The sequence below is a fragment of the Ornithorhynchus anatinus genome, chromosome 2 (genome assembly GCF_004115215.2).
Source record: "Ornithorhynchus anatinus isolate Pmale09 chromosome 2, mOrnAna1.pri.v4, whole genome shotgun sequence".
Classification (NCBI taxonomy): Eukaryota; Metazoa; Chordata; class Mammalia; order Monotremata; family Ornithorhynchidae; genus Ornithorhynchus; species Ornithorhynchus anatinus.
Window position 1 is genome coordinate 139859673 of NC_041729.1, and position 19647 is coordinate 139879319.

Here is a 19647-nt window from a genome sequence, read left to right on the forward strand (position 1 = left end):
CAGTTTGGAAACAGTCCCTGTCCCACTTAGGGCTCACAATCTTAATTCCCATTTTACAGATGAGGCAATTGAGACATAGAGAAGTGAAGAACCTTAGCCCTAAATCCCACAGTAGACAAGTGTCGGAGCCCTCCTGCCCACTGGGTTTCAGAAGCAAAGTGGAAATGAAATTTGCAGTAGAAGCCCTGGCACCGAAGGACTGGGGTCTGGCTCGTGCCCTGTAGGTGAATAGATTAGTGTTCCCAGCTTTGACCTACCTGGTCTTCCAGACCGGCAAGGGGGATAAGGGCTCCTCCAGCCCTTCGCTTGAACCTTTCCCTAGAGGCCTCTATCAAGGAGCATAGATTAACCTTTTTCAAGTCTACAAGAGGCATTTTCTTTGCTTTTAAAGGGGAACAAGCTAACCCAATGAAAAGTCCCCCTGGACTGGAAAAGGCTTGGCATTTCTAATTCATTCATTCAATCATATTTATTGAGCGTTTACTGTGTGCAAATCACTGTACTAAGAGCTTGGGAGAGTACAATGAAACAATGAACAGACACATTCCCTGCCCAAAGTGAGCTCACAGTCTAGATGAGATCCATTCTAGTCCCCAGCACCAAGCTCCACTCTTTGAGAAACAGGGATAGTGGAAAGCTGAATGGTTCCTCCCTCCAGGCCAGATTCCACCAACAACCCTCCGTCCGAGTCAGCCAGGCACACCCATGACCTTAGAGGTGACTTGGGACACAGAGGCAACATGGACAGAGGAGGTATCCCAAAGCCTCCTCTTAGATCAGGAAGCTTTCCCAAGGGACAGGGATCCTTCTAATTCCCACCATTGGAGTTTCTCCCAGCGCTTAGTACAGCACTCTGCACACATTAAACACTTCCATCTTAGTACTACTTCAACTACTCCTGCTACTCAGGGAAAGGCTTCCCAGAGAAGGTGGCTTTGAAAGGTCCCAACCCAAGAGCCATAGTTCTGCCCTCACACTGGAAGAGAGGGCCCTGGGAGCTCTGAGAGACTGGTGTCTTAATACCCACAAGCCAGGTCATTCATTCATTTATTCAATAGTATTTATTGAGCGCTTACTATGTGCAGAGCACTGTACTAAGCGCTTGGAATGTACAATTCGGCAAAGAGATAGAGATAATCCCTGCCCATTGACGGGTTTACAGTCATGTATCCTGCCAACTGGGTCGGGATCTGGTCCCCTCTGCCCCATCCAGACACCCACCACAGGGAGGTGGAAGAGGAGGGATTGAGAAGGGTTTCTGGAAAGGCCGGAGGTCCCAGAGGTATGTTATGCTCTGAAGTGACACGAACAAAGACACCTCCTGAGAGGCCGAGGGGTCCAGGCAGCTCCCAAGGAAATGGTGTGGATGACGACCCAGGGGCCTAGTTAACACTTTTCCACCTCTGGGTGCTACAGAAATCTTCCCAGGGGCCAGTGCCAAGAGCTTTGGTAAATACAACTCAGTCTGGAGAAGCTACATTGCCTGCCTGCCTGCTCGGGTCCCCACAGATAGCCCTGTCATTTGAAGGACACCTGTGCCAGCTCCTACCGAACCCTGTGCCTGTTACCCCAGTGTTTTCCTATGCCAGCTGCCACTAAGCCCGGTCTCTGTCGCCCCAATGCCTCACTATGCCAGCTCCCACCGAACCCGGCGCCTATTGCCCCGATGCCTCTCTGTGCCAGCTTCCACTGAGCCTGGTGCCTGTCACCCCAATGCCTCCCTGTGCCAGCTCCCACCAAGCCTGTCAGCCAGTCAAACAATCATAATCACTGAGCACTTACTGTGTGCAGAGCTCTGTACTAAGTGCTTTGGAGAGTACAATGTAACTATATAACAGACACATTCCCTCCCCATAATGGGTTTACAGTCTAGAGGGGGAGAAAAACATTAATATAAATAAATTACAGAAATGTACATAAGTGTTGCAGGGTGGGAGGGGGGATGAATAAAGGAAGCAAGTCAGGGCAATGCAGAAGGGAGTTGAAAAAAAGGAAAAGAGTGCTTAGTCAAGGAAGGCCTCTTGGAGGAGTTGTGCCTTCAATATGGTTTTGAAAGAGGGGAGAGTCATTGTTTGTCGGATATGAGACGGGAGGGTGCTTCAGGCCAGAGGCAGGATGTGGGCAAGAGGTCAGCAGTGACAGAGACAAGATTGAGGTGTAGTGAAAAGGTTGGAATTAGAGAAGCTAAGTGTGTGGGCTGGGTTGTAGTAGGAGAGTAGCGAAGTGAAGTGGGAGGGGAGCAAGGTGAATCGGTGCTTTAAAGCCAATGGTGAGGAATTTCTCTTTGAAACAGAGGTGGATGGGCAACCACTGGAGGTTCTTGAGGAGTGGGGAAACGTGACCTGAACGTTTTTGTGGAAAAATGATCTGGGCAGCAGAGTGAAGTATGGAATGGAAAGGGCAGAGACAGGAAGCAGGGAGGTCAGTAAAGAGGCTGATACAGTTATGAGAAGCAGCGTGGCTCAGTGGAAAGAGCATGGGCTTTGGAGTCAGGGCTCATGAGTTCGAATCCCAGCTCTGCCCCTTATCGGCTATGTGACTGTGGGCAAGTCACTTAACTTCTCTGTGCCTCACCTCCCTCATCTGTAAAATGGGGATTAAAACTGTGAGCCCCACGTGGGGCAACCTGATTCCCCTATGTCTACCCCAGCGCTTAGAACAGTGCTCGGCACATAGTAAGCACTTAACAAATACCAACATTATTATTATTATTACTGGAAAGAGCATGGGCTTGGGAGTCTGAGGTCGAGGGTTCTAATCCCGCCTCCACCACTTGTCAGCTGTGTGTCCTTGGGCAAGTCACAACCTCATCCGTAAAATGGGGATGAAGATTGTGAGCCCCATGTGGGACAACCTGATTCCCTTGTATCTACGCTAGTGCTTAGAACAGTGCTTGGCACATAATAAGTGCTTAACAAATACCAACATTATTGTTATTATTATTATTATTATTATCATTAATCAAGGCGGGATAGGATAAATGATTGGATTTATGTGGTAGCAGTTTGGATAGCGAGGAAAAGGGGAATTTTACCAATTTTGTGCAAGTCAAACCGACAGGATTTAATGATGGATTGAGTATGTGGGTTGAATGAGAGCGAGGAGTCAAGGATAATGCCAAGGTTACAGACTTGTGAGACAGGAAGCATGGTGGTGCCATCTACAGTGAGGGGAAAGTCGGGGGAGGACAGGGTTTGGTGGGAAGTTAAGAAATTTTGTTTTAGACATATTAAGTTTGAAGTGAAGGGAGGATATCTGAGTAATGATGCCTTAAAGACAGGAGGAAATACCAGTCTGTAGAAAAGGAGGAAGATTGGGATTGGAGATGTAGATTTGGGAATCATCTGCATAGAGATGGTAGTTGAAGCCATGGGAGCAAATGAGTTCTCCGAGGGAGGGGGGTGTAGATGGAGAATAGAAGGGGACCCAGAATTGAACCTTGAAGGACCCCCACGGTTACGGGGTAGGAGGCAGAGGAGGAGCCCGCAAAGGAGCCCACCAAGCCCTGCTCCTGTTGCCCCAATGTTTCCCTGTGCCACCTCCCACTGAGCCCAGCTCCTGTCGCCTTAATGCCTCCCTGTGCCAGTCTTCCCCACCCCCCACCCCCAGAGCCCAGCACCTGTTGCCGGGCCCCAAGAAGAGGGTCGGCAGGAGCAGTAGCTGAACACCTCGGGGAAGGGCACTGTTTGGGAGCCTACAGGGAGACAGTGTGGGAAGTGCGTGCTGTGTGACCTTGGTAAGTCTCACCCTCACTGTGCTTCAGCTTCCTCATCCGTACAACAGAAAGAAGACACTGCTTCCCATTCCAAGAGCCTCAGGAGGCGACAGGGACTTCAAAATCCCAGAACTATCCCAGTGCCTAGCACAATGCCTGGCACTTAGCAAATTCCATAACTCGTACTACCATAAATACCCGCTGCGGGCTGAGTGCCGTCCTGGGTGTGCTCTGTGTGCTCAGCCTGCACTGGGTCCTTGGAAACAGAGACGGGAATACGGTCAGGTCAAATTGAACCGGCTCCCTGCTGTTTGGGCCCAGGAGGAGGGCATCAGGGCTCAGATGTCTGGCTATTTCCCTCACCCCCTTCTCACTGGAAGTTACAGTGGCAGCAGAAGGCCTTGAAACCTGAGTTCCTGGTTTTTACAAAAAAATACACTTAGATGGACATGGTGTCGGGGGGGAGGGGGCTATCTTCAGGATATATGGGGACCAAGAGAGGGTAGGAATAGTGGAAGGGAAGGGATGAGCTGCTCTGCCTGCCTCCTGGCTCTCCCTCTCCAGTCCAAACTCTGCTGTCCAGATCATTTTTCTAAAACAAACAAAAAAAGTTGGTTCACCTCTCCCCAGTCCTCAAAAACCTCCATCCATCTCTGTCTCAAACATAATCTCCTTGCCATCAGTTTTAAGGCACTCAATCAGCTCTCCCCCTCCTATCTACTACAACTCAAAGAGCAGCGTCGCCTCGTGGAAAGAGCATGGGCCTGAGAGTCTGTTGTGTGATCTTGGGCAAGTCACTTTACCTCTCTGTGCCTCAGTCCCCTCATCTGTAAAACGGAGATTAAGATTGGGAGCCCCATGTGGGGACTTGGATGGTGTCCAATCTCGTAACTACCCCAGCAATTAGTTGAATGCCTGGCACATAGTAAGTACTTAATAAATACACTACCAAAAAACCCCCAAAAAACCCACAACCCACACACTTCACTCCTCTAATACCCACCTACTCACTGAAACTTGATCTTGTCTATCTTGCTGACAACCCCTCACCCACGTCCTCCCTCTGGCCTGGAACTCCCTCCCCCTTCATATCCAACAACTCACCACTCTCCCCCGCTTCAAAGCTCTCCTACAATCAAAGCTCCTCCAAGAGGTCTCCTCTGACTAATCCATTTCCCCACCCTATTCGCCCTCTCTTCCCTATTCGCTCATAGACTTGGGTCCTATCCATCTGTAATTTGTTAATGTCTGTCTCCCCTCCACTGACTGTCAGCTCCTTGAGAACAGGGATCGTGTCTACCAACTCCATTCATTCATTCATTCAATAGTATTTATTGAGCGCTTACTATGTGCAGAGCACTGTACTAAGCGCTTGGGATGAACAAGTCGGCAACAGATAGAGACAGTCCCTGCCGTTTGACGGGCTTACAGTCTAATCGGGGGAGACGGACGGACAATTCATTCATTCATTCATTCAATAGTATTTATTGAGCGCTTACTATGTGCAGAGCACTGTACTAAGCGCTTGGGATGAACAAGTCGGCAACAGATAGAGACAGTCCCTGCCGTTTGACGGGCTTACGGTCTAATCGGGGGAGACGGACAGACAAGAACAATGGCACTAAAAGAACAATGGCAATAAATAGAGTCAAGGGGAAGAACATCTCGTAAAAACAATGGCGACTAAATAGAATCAAGGCGATGTACAATTCATTAACAAAATAAATAGGGTAACGAAAATATATACAGTTGAGCGGACGAGTACAGTGCTGTGGGGATGGGAAGGGAGAGGTGGAGGAGCAGAGGGAAAAGGGGAAAAAGAGGGTTAAGCTGCGGAGAGGTAAAGAGGGGATGGCAGAGGGAGTAGAGGGAGAAGAGGAGCTCAGTCTGGGAACGCCTCTTGGAGGAGGTGAGTTTTAAGTAGGGTTTTGAAGAGGGAAAGAGAATCAGTTTGGTGGAGGTGAGGAGGGAGGGCGTTCCAGGACCGCGGGAGGACGTGACCCAGGGGTCGACGGCGGGATAGGCGAGACCGAGGGACAGTGAGGAGGTGGGCGGCAGAGGTGCGGAGTGTGCGGGGTGGGCGGTAGAAAGAGAGAAGGGAGGAGAGGTAGGAAGGGACAAGGTGATGGAGAGCCTCGAAGCCTAGAGTGAGGAGTTTTTGTTTGGAGAGGAGGTTGATAGGCAACCACTGGAGTTGTTTAAGAAGGGGAGTGACATGCCCAGATCGTTTCTGCAGGAAGATGAGCCGGGCAGCGGAGTGAAGAATAGACTGGAGCAGGGCGAGAGAAGAGGAAGGGAGGTCAGAGAGAACTCTACCGAACGGGACTCTCCCAAACGCTTAGCAGAGTGCTCTGCACACAGTAAGTGGTGGGTAGATACCACGGAATGATTGAGGGTGGGCTGTGGCCCCTTTCCAGCCCCACAGCACTTATGTACATTTCATTTTATTTGCATTGATATCTGTGTCCCCGCCTCTAGACTGTAAGCTCGTTGTGGGCAGGGAATGTCACCATTGTACTGTACTTTCCCAAGTGCTTAGAACAGGGCTCTGCACACAATAAATACTATTGAGTGAATGAATGAATCTACAGTGTATTTTGTAATTACCTGAAAGGGCTGAATTGTCAGGTTGGGGTTGGCTCCGGGCCGGGAAACCACCACATTACATTTAAGTCTATGACAAAGGGGTATACTGCAATACCATTCGTTCACAGTTCCCCCACAGTTCTGAGGAACCCATTACATACCTATCCAGGGGTGCATCATCTGCATCACAAATATAAGATCTGACTCTTGCCTCACTCTGTCGCCTGGGCCGTTAAGAGCAGGAGGGGTAGACCAATTCCACTCGGAACCCGAAATTTGCCCCTGCCGAACCAGGACGCCGCAGCCGTGCCCGGTGTGCGAGAACGTCCTGGCTTCGGTGTGAAGGAGGGGCATGCCAGGTGACGGCCACATCCATTCTCCCTCCTGACCGGATCACAGCCACCACCGGGGCCACCAGGCTCATAGCCCAAACCAAAGGCAAGCCCCAAAAGGTCTCCCGGGATGCCAGGTACAGATGGGCCATGGAACATGTGTAGAGCATGGGGCAGTGAGGAGTTCCTGGCCCCAGGATAAAGCAGTGCCTCGCGCCGGAGACACCCATCAAAGAGACTGGCATGAAGTGGTTCTCTGGCTCTCTCTTCCCATCTGCGGGATTTTCTCAGATACCAAGGCTTCTCTGGAGGCACCCAGAACCCACATTCCACGGACACTGGGGGAACCTTCAATCTCAAGTGAAGTCTCTCGACTAAACTTGACAAAAATTCAGGCCCCACATTCAGGTTGCCCATTGGACACCTTCCTCGCTGCTGGGTCCCTCAGACAATCTAAACTTTTAGTAAATTCTCAGAGCCTCCGGAACTCAGCTCCAAGCCTAGTGGACAGAGCATGGGCCTGCGAGTCAGAAGGACCTGGGTTCTAACCCTGGGCTCCACTTGTCGGCTGTGTGATCTTGGGCAAGTCACTTAACTTCTCTGTGCCTCAGTGACCTCATCTGCAAAATGGGGATTAATGCTGTGAGCCCCATGTGGGACATGGACTGAGTCCAACCGGATTAGTTTATATCTCTCCTCACACTTAGAACAGTGCTTGACACACAGTAAGTGCTTAACACCATTCATTCATTCATTCATTCGATCGAATTTATTGAGCACTTACTGTGTGCAGAACACTCTACTAAGCACTAGGGAGAGTACAATACAACAATAAACAGACACATTCCCTGTCCACATCGAGCTTACAGTCTAGTGAGACGAGATGAGAAGCAGCATGGCTCAGTGGAAAGAGCACGGGCTTTGGAGTCAGAGGTCATGGGTTCGAATCCCAGCTCTGCCACTTGTCAGCTGTGTGACTGTGGGCAAGTCACTTAATTTCTCTGTGCCTCAGTTACCTCATCTGTAAAATGGGGATTAAGACTGTGAGCCCCTGTGGGACAACCTGTTTCCCTTGTGTCTACCTCAGCGCTTAGAACAGTGCTCTGCACATAGTAGGCGCTTAACAAATACTAACATTATTATTATTAGTGGGAGGGGAGAGACAGAGATCAATACAAATAAATAAATGACAGATAAGTACATAAGTGCTGTGGGGCTGAGAGTGGGGAGAAGAGCAAAGGGAGAAGGTCAGGGCAACGCAGAAGGCAGTGAGATATGTTATCATTATTATTATTATAAACAATAGTGGCCAGAACACCCAATCTAGGAGGAAGACGTCTTCACTGTGCCACTGTTCCAGCCTTTTTCAGCAGTGCCTCTGGGCTCACCCCAACTCCTTGCCCAGGTGGTCTCTTGCTTGCTCGCTGTTTCCCGGCACTCCTCCCAGAACACCGATTCTCCACGGCTCACACCCACCCCCAGGCAACTCAAGCAGGAAAGCCTATTCCGTGCCACGCACGCCCACGCTCCTCCCAGGAACGCCTGCCTGTCGCTCTGGTGAAAGGAATTTTTCTACTTTCCCCCTTGGTCAGGAGTAACCTGCCAAAGTTCGGACGACAATTACAACATGGCCTGGTGGAGAGTGTACGGGTCTGGGAGTCTGAGGGCCTGGGTTCTAAAGCTCAGCTCTGCCGCTTACCTAGTGGATGATCTTGGACAAGTCACTTCACTTCTCTGCCCCTCACCTTCCTCATCACTAAAATAGGGATGCAATATCTGTTCTCCCCCCTACTTAGACTGTGAGCCCCAAATAGGACAAGGACTTTGTCTGACCTAACAAACCTGTATCTACCCCAGTGCTTAGAACAGTGCTTGGCATATGGTAAGCGTTTAACAAATACAACAGGCATCATTGTGGTTGCTGTTATTGCTATATTATTATTATTGGGAAGCAGTGGGGCGTAGTGCTTGGAGCACGGGCCTGGGTGTCAGGTTATGGGTTTTGATCCTGGCTCCGCCACTTGTCTGCTGTGTGACCTCGGGCAAGTTACTTCACTTCTCTGTGCCTCCGATTCCTCATCTGTAAAATGGGGATTAAGACCGTGAGCCCCACGTGGGCCGGGGACTGTGTCCAACCCGATTTGCTGGTATCTACCCCAGAGCTTGTGCTTAATAAATACCAGAATTATTATTATTGTTATTATTACAATAATTCCGGCAACCAGTAACCACTGTACACGAGCAATGGAAGGAAGGCGGGGCCGTCAGGAGGGCAGGAATAGGAACTGGGAGGTATCGGACTGCCAGTCAATTGGGCTCAGGGTCTCTAAAGGTTCAGGCAGGGACCCCGCTACTTCAGATTCAGGAGTCACTCACTGATCCTGACTCCACATCACCACCATCACCACTTACTGAAGGCCCATTGTGTGCAGGGGACTAACTGGATTCTCTAGACTATATGCTTGTTGTGGGCAGGGAACTTGTCTATCAATTCTGGTTATGCTGAATTCCCCCAGGCACTTAGGACAGTTCCCTGAAGCCAGTAAACGCTCAATAAATATCAACGATCGATGGATTGAGAGCACGGAATCAGGGGAAGAGATGCGATCTCTGGCCTTGAGGAACTGGCAGTTTAACGGAGGGAGCAGTGGGGAGGGAGATGAGCGCTCACACATTGCCGAATCTACACTAGGTCGATGGATCGGAGCATGGATCCAAGTGATAAAAACTAGGCAACTAAATAAACTGATGAAATGGGTGACAAACAAATAGAGCTACGCCCTACGGCTCAGGTGGCTGATGGGGAGAGCTGGCTAAGAAATACCCCAGCTCCCACATTGGCCAGAGTCCTGCTTTCAATGTGAGGATGAAAAATGCTCCTTAACTCTATTCTCCCACTTGAGGAGGGAGTGGATTAGCGCTCAACTCCTTCCCTGCCTCGTCCTGAGGTGTCCAGAGCCCAACCTCTCACCTCAAAGCTTGGCCCATCCCCATTTCCACTAGCAAACTGACACTCCTTACCATCGACTTTAAACCATTCGATCATCTCGTCCCATCCTACGTCACCTCACTGATCTCCAACTACCACCCAACCCGCACACTCCGCTCCTCTAGCCCTGATCTCGTCTATCTCACCACTGACCCCTTTCCCACGTCCTCCACCAGCCTGGAACTCCTTCCCCTTCCATAAATGCCAGATCACCATTCTCTTTACACTTTCAAAGCATCGTTAAGGTTAAACCTCCTCCAAGAGGCCTTTCCCAATTAAGCCCTCTTTTATTATTATTATTATTATTACTACAAGTAATAATGTTAAGCGCTTACTATGTGTCATGCACTCTTCAAGCGCTGGGGTAGATATGACGTAATCTGGTTCTCCCACGTGTGGCTCACAGTCTTAATCCCCATTTTACAGATGAGGTAACTGTAGTACAGAGAAGTTAAGTGACTTGCCCAAAGTCACACAGCTAACAAGTGGCGGGGGCGACATTAGAACCCACAACCCCTGACTCCTAAGCCCAGGCTCTTTCCACTACGTCATGCTGCTCTTTTCCCCAGGTCCCTCTCCCATCTGCATCATCTCTGTGCTTGGATCTAAGTCCTTTGGTCATTTAATATTTGCCCCACGGCACTGGTGCACATATCTATAAATCATACATTACAATTATATACTCTCCTCCTCTAAACTGTAATCTCATAATAATTATGGTGCTTGTTAAGCGCTTACCATGTGCCAAGCATTATACGTAGGGAACGTGCCCACTACTTCTCTTGCACTGTACCCTCCCAAGTGCTTAGAACAGTGCTCTGCACACAGTAAACCCTCAATACCACTGATTGATACAAATTACTTACTTATTCAGATTAATGTCGGTCTTCCCCTCTGGACTGTAAGCTCATTATTGGCAGAGCACACGTCTATTAATTCTGTTATATTGTACTCTCCCAAGCACTTTGTACAGTGCTCTGTAAGCGCTCAATAAATACCATTGATTGATAGCAAGCAACAGCTGAAGGGCTGGGATGGGATCCACTCGCGGGCTTGGGAGTCAGAGATCGTGGGTTCTAATCCCGCCTCTGCCCCTCGTCAGCTGTGTGACTTCGGGTAAGTCACTTAACTTCTCTGTGCCTCAGTTACCTCATCTGTAAAACAGGGTTTGAGGCTGAGAGCCCCACGTGGGACAACCTGATTACCTTGTATCTACCCTAGCGCTTAGAACAGTGTTTGGCACATAGTAAGTGCTTAACATATACCATTATTACTATTATTATTAGCCTTGCCCGACAGAGGGGGGAAGCTTGGTGTATCCTTACCCGATTCCTGGGGAGGCGGAGACCAGTCAATCAACCAATTATATTTATTGAGCACTTACTGTAATAGTAATAATAATAATTATGATATTTGTTAAGCAGTTACTATGTGCTAAGCACTGGGGTGGATACCAGCAAATCGGGTTGGACTCCGTACCCGTCCCATGTGGGGCTCGTAGTCTCAATCCCCATTTTACAGATGAGATAACTGAGGCAGTGTACTAAACGCTTGAGAGAGTATAATAGAACAAGTTTGGCAGATACTTCCCCCGCCCTCAATGAGCTTACAGTCTAGAAGAGGACCAGTCGTGCCCAATGGGCATTGACTTTCCAGCAGCTCTCTGCTGAGCCCACTGACATTCACCCAGAACGCAGCAGAGATGCCAAGTGAGCTAAGGAAAAAAAACCTGCTCATTTTCTGTGGCTGTGGGAGGAATTTTTTTTTTTAAACTTTCCTGAAAAATACGTAGTCCTGCTGATCGTGTTTGCCCGTCTCCCAGCGATGCATCATCCAATGATCCCCAACGGTCTCTGAGCCCTGTACCAGGGCTGGGAGGTTGGGCTTTCGATTTTCAAATTCTGCCTGTCCACTCCCAATTTCCTCTCCACCCAACCAGGACCGTAGGAACAAGCTCCCGGGAAGCCTGGGTTGAAAGAAGGCTGGACAGCCCAAGTGAGGAAGAGACCGAGGCTTCAGAAGAAGCATATGGAGCAACGGGTTGAGAAGAAGCAGGTGAGTGGCTGAAGAATTACCTTATATCTACTCCCATGCGTACTACAGAAGTAGTGTGGCTCAGTGGAAAGAGCCCGGGCTTGGGGGTCAGAGGTCATGGGTTCGAATCCTGGCTCTGCCACTTGTCAACTGTGTGACTGTGGGCAAGTCACTTCACTTCTCTGGGCCTCAGTTACCTCAACTGTAAAATGGGGATTAACTGTGAGCCTCACGTGGGACAACCTGATTACCCTGTATCTACCCCAACGCTTAGAACAGTGCTCTGCACATAGTAAGTGCTTAACAAATACGAACATTATTATTATTATTATTACTACAGTGCTTAGCACAGAGCAGATGCCTAACAAATACCGTAATTAATTGTCATTGTAGACTGTTTGCTCCTTATGGGCAGGGGTCCATGTCCATACTTTATAAGCGCTCTGCACACAGTAAGGGCACAATGAGTGCGATGGACTGATTATGAAGAAAGATGATGCAGGAGGGTAATGCAAGGAGCAGGCCAATGTTCACGAGCAAGGACTCCATTTTATGAACATGGCAGGAAAAATGTCTCAAACTTTGACGGTGCCCATCTACTGGGGTTTTTTTTCCTGGGAACCCATTCCCCACAGGAACCGGTCAGGGCAGAAGGGTAATATCGTTCCTGATATCTCAAGCCAAGCTGAGCAAACCCAAAAGTACGGAGAGGCAGTGTGGCCTGCTGGATAGAGCACGGGTCTGTGTGTCATTCATTCAATAGTATTTATTGAGCGCTTACTATGTGCAGAGCACTGTACTAAGTGCTTGGAGTGTACAATTGGGCAACAGAGAGACAGAAGGACCTGGACTCTAACCCCGGCTCTGCCACCTGACTGCTGGGTGACCTCGTGCAAGTCACCTCTTTTCTGGGCCTCACTGCCCTGATGTGATTCTATTTATTGTGATTATGTTGTCTTGTTTTTGACCGTCTGTCTCCCCCGATTAGACTGTGAGCCCGTCAGTGGGCAGGGAGTGTCTCTATCTGTTGCCGAATTGTCCATTCCAAGCGCTTAGTACAGTGCTCTGCACATAGTAAGCGCTCAATAAATACTACTGAATTGAATGAATGTGTAAAATGGGGATGAAGACTGGGAGCCCCATGTAGCACAGGGATACCGTGTCCAATCTGATTAACACATATCTAACTCGGTGCTTAGAACAGTGCTTAATACACAGTAAGCGCTTAACTAACACCAATATTATTACTGCTGTTACTGCTATTATTATTACAATTATTATTAAATGGGTGCCTGCCAACCTCTAACCTGATTCACACTAGGACGGCAGAAGCCGGGGGGGTCTGCAGCCCAGGGGTCCCCCAACCCCAGAGCCCTCCAAGGACCACAGAGCAGGTGACCGCTCCCCCATCTCGCAGGACCCCAAGGGAGCCACTCCCGCCCGACCTGTGGCGGGCCGGCCCCCGTGATGGCGACGCGGCCGGCCCCTCCCCGAGAGCGGCACGTTCGAGCACTACTGAACTGCTGTACTTTTCTCTTTTGCTGATCCTTCTCTTGTTTATTCTTGACTTGTTTAATTTTGCCTGCCGAAGTTGTCGTGAATTTGTTCTGCCCGTTTCTCCCCGGCCGGCTCCCTGTTTAGATTGTGAGCCCTTTGTGGGCGCTGCCCCACGTCCTTTGACCACAGACCTTCGCAGAGTGTTTGGGCTTAATTGAGGTCACTGATTATTGATTTGCTGACCGACGTCAATGCCCATCAACTCCCAGAGAAAAAGCCGCCCCAGAAAAATACCAACTCCAGGCCTGGTTGATCTTGTCAGATGATGGCGGAAAAACTGCAAGGCTGGGGACGAGGGGGTGGGGGGCCACACTCCCCTGGGGAGCAGGGGGTGTCCCTGGTCTCTAGGCTGCCGGGGCCCATCTAGATAGGCCCCCCTCAATCTCCACTGGGCTGGAGGTTGTACATTAACCACTGCCAGACCACATGGAATAAAAAACCAAAAAAAAATGCATCTTCCTACACAGAACCACCTAGCCTGCCTCACACTGATCTGGCACTGCCTCTGCTGACAAACCCTGACATGTACCACAAAGCCCCAGTCTTCTCCACCCAGGCCCAACAGCCCAGACAGGAAAACCTCCTTTCCGGCCCCCAAGGGCTGGCTGCACTCATTTCCCGAACTCCCCTACCAATACAGTGGAGGTATTAGTTAAGCACTTACTATCTGTCAAACACACAGGCAGATCGGATGCTGTCCGTGTCTCACATCAGGTTCACGGTCTAAGCGGGAGGGAGAATGGGTACTGAATCCCCATTTTATAGATGAGGAGTCCGAGGCACAGTGATGTGACTTGTCCCACGTCACTCAGCAGGCAAGTGGCGGAGGTGGGATTAGAACCCAGGTGCTCTGGCCCCCAGGACCATGATCTTTCCTCTAAGTCTCGCGGCTTCCCTAACCACAGAGCCTGGTTTTTCGCCATCTGCTAAACTCAGGCCAATTAAGAGAAATGCAAGGCGGGACCAGAGGAGCATCGACTGTGGTTTATGAAGGACTTCAGCTCTACAGGAGGACTTCCTTGTGAGCTTTGCCTCACTAATAGTAGTAAATGATGGCATTTGTTAAGAGCTTACTATGTGCCAAGCACTGTCCGAAGCGCTGAGGAGGTATGAGAAGCAGCGTGGCTCAGTGGAAAGAGCACGGGCTTGGGAGTCAGAGGTCATGGGTTTGAATCCCGACTCTGCCACTTGTTAGCTGTGTGACTGTGGGCAAGTCACTTAACTTCTCTGTGCCTCAGTTACCTCATCTGTAAAATGGGGATTAACTGTTAGCCTCACGTGGGACAACCTGAATACCCTGTATCTACCCCAGCGCTTGGAACAGTGCTCTGCACATAGTAAGCGCTTAACAAATACCAACATTATTATAAGGTAATCAGGTTGTCCCACATGGGGCTCACAGTCTCAATCCCCATTTGACAAATGAGATCACTGAGGCACAGAGAAATGAAGTTACCTGCCCCAAATCACCCAGCTGACAAGTGGCGGAGGCGAGATTAGAACCCACGAGCTCTGACTTCCAAGCCCGGGCTCTTTCCACTGAGCAACGCTGCAGTAATAGTAAGTAGTAATAGCCGTAAAATAGGACCAGCAGCAAAAAGTGTAGGGGAAAGAACTTAGGCCTGGGAGCCAGAGGACCTGAGTTCAAGTACCCACTCTTATTACTGTTTGGTATTTATTGAGCACCCGCTGGGTGCAAAATACTCTGCTCCCTACTACTTTGTCCATTCACCTCCACTGCCTTCTACACAACCGTGAACATACTGCTTAGTACAGTGAACCCAGTAGATATTTACTCCTCATCATTACCAAGTGGCCCAGGCAGGCAGAACCCTGAACTGGCCACTGTGGGGAATATTAAATAAAGACATGGTCCCTGTCCACCCTCTGCCGCACAGCGCTTATGTCCATATCCGCAATCTATTTAAATGTCTGTCTCCCCCTGTAGACTGTAAACTCACTGTGGGCAAGGAACGTGACTACCAACGCTGTTGTGTTGCACTCACCCAAGTGTCTAGTACAGTGTTCTGCTTATGGTAGCACTCGATAAATACAATGGAGGATGATGATGGTGATACACAGAACTGACCCTCAATGAGATCGCACCCTCTCCACGTTGGCAGACCCCCTCTGAAGCTTCCTGTCCAGCCCCCCCCCCCCCCCCCCCAAATCTCTCCTTCTAGAAATGGCGGTCGGGGACAATTCCAATGCATTCCTGAATCCCATTGGGAGCTGCCCTTGGTGGCTTCCGAGAGAGTGGCCTGGACACTGGAAATGCAGGAGAAGGAAGGGGGACCGCCCCCCCCCCCCACCTAACGGAGAAATGGAAAGCCAGCCGGGGTTCTCGGAGACTCTTTTGAAACTGAAAGAACAACGTCAGCAGGCCCGACAGGGCAAACCGCCTTCCCCATCATGGGGATGGGGCCAGAGGAGCCCAACGAGGCTCCTCACTGGGAAAGCAGCCCCAGATGGGCCTGTGAGCTCGTGCGGCAGGGAGGAGAGGCTCATGGGGAGGTGCCTGCCCCAGGACCGCTGGGCTCCTGGACCACCACCCCCATTCCCCCGCCAGCCCCCCATGGCCCGGTTCCCTGTGGGGTCAGGCGCGGAGCAAACACGCACGCCCTGGAACCGCCCAGACCTCCGCTTCTCCTTGCTGGCTCCCTGGCTTCCCTCACCCATGGCACTTTCCACAAGGATCAGGCCACCTGTCCTGGCTCAACTGTTGGCCACACTCAATCCCTAGGCCCAGCCCGGGGGGCACCGACCGCAGCCCCCTCCCTCCGGGCAACTTTCCCAGGATAGACCGGCCAGCAGGCAAGCTGGGACCGGGCCGGCACAGGGGGAAGACCCTCGGCCGTGGCTCCAGCCACGGACCACCCAGAACTGCACTCCAACCTGGGGGTTTTCCAGAACAGCCCAGCAAAAGTATTCGGAGGCCCCGACCCTGAAGTCTGAAAACTGACTCAGCTCCAGTGTGGCCCCACCTGAGCCTCAGATTCCATAAAGCAGGTCCCACGGGGGGGAAAAAAAAGAAATTCCAGGCTTTACGTTTAATTTCCTGATCAGCGGGGTCTCGGTATGAATCGGTTTCTGACCACCCCTGAGGAGAACCCAGTGAAAAGCAACCCACCCAGGATTCAGACACTCACCTCTTCGCAGGGCCCTGCTGGGCCTTTCCCTAACAGATTGATTGAGAAAAATCAGACGGCGAGGAAAAGGAGGAATAAAGCCAAACGGGGTAGAAGATACGTAAACAGGGCTCCCCATCCCAGCCCTACTGCCAACTTAATCATTCCGTGCTTTTTGGAGTAGCCAGAAAGCTCTTTGCCTTGAATGACTGAGTCCCTGAGTCTGCGACCAAACCCAAACAGAACCTGGAATCGAGATGCTGACCAGGCCGGGCTCAAACTCTAATGCAAGAGCAGATTCCTCTTTGTTAGCCGAGGGCACCGGTTTTCGGTTGCTCCTTCGACTTTATAGTCACCCTTGGGGACGGAGGCAGGTCAAGGGCTTGGACAAGGAGAAATTGGCCCTCCAACTGGGCTCAGCAGGCACAGCGGGGAGGTAAGGTTAGTAGGATGGTGGTGGATGGTAGTGGTGGAGGGGCGAAATCGAGATGGAAAGAGCACAGACCGGTCACTGAAATCACAGGTGGAGAGCGGGGTGCTCTGAAAAAGTCACCCTCTCCCTCCTCCCCTCCCTCCCTCCAAGCCCAGGCCCCGCAAGCCGGAACCTGTTCCGGATCCCGGGTTATATGCGCCGACCTCCCCGGGCAGGCTTCCTCCGGGCTGGACAATTCTGAACACTGCAAAGGCAGGATTAGGCAGGGGACCCCCACCTAATCTCCGGGCTGGACAACTCTGAAAATGCAGGAGTAGGCAGGGGACCCTCACCTAATCTCCAACTGGACAGCTCTGAACACTGCAAAGGCAGGATTAGGCAGGGGATCCCCACTTAATCTCCGGGCCGGACAACTCTGAAAATGCAGGGGACCCTCACCTAATCTCCGACTGGACAACTCTGAACACTGAAAAGGCAGGAGTAGGCAGGGGACCCCCACCTAACCTCCAGACTGGACAACTCCAAGTCCAGCTTTCGGTTCAGGACCTGTAACGGCCTTGGGTAGTCAGCCGGCAGCCCTGGGTCGCTGGTGGCCAGCTCACTGTGCGGGGAAGCCCTGCCCTACTGGGTACGGGGCTGGGCTGTCCGAGGAAAGGGACAAAACCCCCCAAACCAGCAACTACAGAAGCCGGGTCGGCAGCGCCTACGGGCTCTGGGCTGAGCTCGCACTAGTTTTCCACTCTAATTGGGGTGGAGAGCTTTCCTCCCTCTCCCACCCCATCAAGGGTCCTGAGAGACCCTTCCTCCTCCTCCCACTTCCCACTCCCACCCCCAACAGGGGTCCTGGGAGAGTCTTCCTCCCCCTCCCACCCTAACAGGGGTCCTGAGAGAGCCTTCCTCTCCCTCCCACCCCCAACAGGGGTCCTGGGAGACCCTTCCTCCCCCTCCCATCCCATCAGGGGTCTTGGGAGAACCTTCTTCCCCCTCCTGCCCCAACAGGCGTCAAGGGAGACCCTTCCTCCTCCTCCTACCCCATCAAGGGTACTGAGAAAGCCTTCCTCCCCCTTCCACCATATCAGGGGTCCGGGGAGACCCTTCCTCCCCCTACCATCCCATCAGGGGTTCTGAGAGAGCCTTCCTCTCCCTCCTACCCCATCACGGGTCCTGAGAAAGCCTTCCTTTCTCTCCCACCCCATCAGGGGTCCTGGGAGACCCTTCCTCTCCCTCCCATCCCATCAGGGTTCCTGGGAGAGTCTTCCTCTCCCTTCCCTCCTAATCAGGGGTCCCGGGAGACCCTTCCTCTCCCTCCCACCCCATCAGGGGTCCTGGGAGACCCTTCCTTCCCCTCCCACCCCCATCAGGGGGCCTGGGAGACCCTTCCTCTCCCTCCCACCCCATCAGGGGTCCTGAGAAAGCCTTCCTCTCCTTTCCACCCTCAACAGGAGTCCCGGAAGACCCTCCCTCCCCCTCCCACCCCATCAGGGCTCCTGGAAGACCCCTCCTCTCCCTTCCACCCTCAACAGGGGTCCCGGGAGACCCTCCCTCCCCCTTTTACTCCATCAGGGGTCCTGGGAGTCCCTCCCCCTTCCTCCCCGCCGTGGGGGGGGGGGGGGGGGGGGGTCCGGGTAGAGCCCGTAGGAGGGGCCGGGGTCTCCGAGCCCCCGGGAGGCGGGTGGTGGGCCTCACCTGCGACGGTGGATTCCTCGGGGTTGGGTCCGGGCGGCTTGTCGGCGAGGCCCGGGGGGAGGAGGAGCAGCAGCAGCAGCAGCAGGACCGGAGGGCTGGGGGGGTTGGGGGGGCCGGAGGGGGCGGCCCCGGGGGTCGGGGCCATGTCCGGGGGCTGGGGGCTCAGCCCTCCTCGGCTGCCACTTTGGGATCCCAAAATGGGGTGGCGAAGGGGGCTGCACCGACCACCTCCTCCCTTTCCTCCTCCTCCTCCACCTGCCTGTCCCCACTCGGGTCGGGCTCAGCTGTCACCCCGGTCCGCGCCGGAGGACCGGTTATTCCACCCGCCCCCCCCCCCGGGACAGCGGCCCCTTCCCCCCTCCCGGGCTATCGGGAATAATCCCGGGATAACCCCCTCCCCGCCCGGCTTTCCCAACCGCCCCCCCCCGATCCCTGGAGAAGAGGCGGAGGCGCCTTTGGGGGGGGGCACACCCCTAGGGCGGGGAATGGTGTCTCCCTGAAGAGTCGTCCCCCCCTCCCCAAGAGTCTGCGATGGTCTCTCCCGGGTTCTCCCCACCTCACCGCCCCCCCCGCGCGGGGCCCCGAAGTGGTCTCTCCCGGGCTGTCGGGGCACCCACACGCCCCCCCCGTCCTTGGGTCGGCGGTGGGCTCGTCCGGGGCCCTCAGGCGCGGGTCACCGTCTCCGCCGACAACGGCCTCCAGGAGGCGCCAACGGTCCCGGACATAGCGCGAGGGAAGGGGGCGGGGCCCGAGGGATGTGGGCGGGGCCACGGAGAGGGGCGTGGCTCCCCGACGAGTCCCCCGCCCCCTCTGCTCCCAGCCAATCCGCTTCCTCCTCCTCCCCCCTCCCCGCCGGCGCCCCAGATCCTGCCCGCAGCGGCCCCTAGTGGATCTTCGGGGTACTATACGCTACCCGCCACGCCAATCATTCATTCAGTAGTATTTATTGAGCGCTTACTATGTGCAGAGCACTGTACTAAGCGCTTGGAATGGACAAATCGGTAACAGATAGAGACAGTCCCTTCCCTTTGACGGGTTTACAGTTTAATCGGCAGTATCATTAATAATAATAATAATGACGGTATTTGTTAAGCGCTTACTATGTGCTGAGCAATAATAATAATAATAATGTTAGTATTTGTTAAGCGCTTACTATGTGCCGAGCACTGTTCTAAGCGCTGGGGTAG

The 19647-nt window shown here is 52.5% G+C and overlaps 1 protein-coding gene across 6 annotated transcripts in view; it reads right to left on the reverse strand.

Moving 5' to 3' along the window:
- Nucleotides 1–18805, reverse strand: part of STIM1 (stromal interaction molecule 1) — a 182033-nt gene extending 163228 nt beyond the window's left edge. For 3 of the 6 annotated variants that reach the window (XM_029055873.2, XM_029055860.1, XM_029055864.2), the window contains exon 1: nucleotides 18461–18803. In XM_029055873.2, the coding sequence (XP_028911706.1) occupies nucleotides 18461–18605 (145 nt within the window). In that variant the 5' untranslated portion in view covers nucleotides 18606–18803. Of the gene's footprint in view, nucleotides 1–18460 lie in introns of all 6 variants that reach the window. The other 3 variants (XM_029055854.2, XM_039911218.1, XM_029055881.2) reach the window with 3 other exon arrangements.
- Nucleotides 18806–19647: the final 842 nt, after the last annotated feature.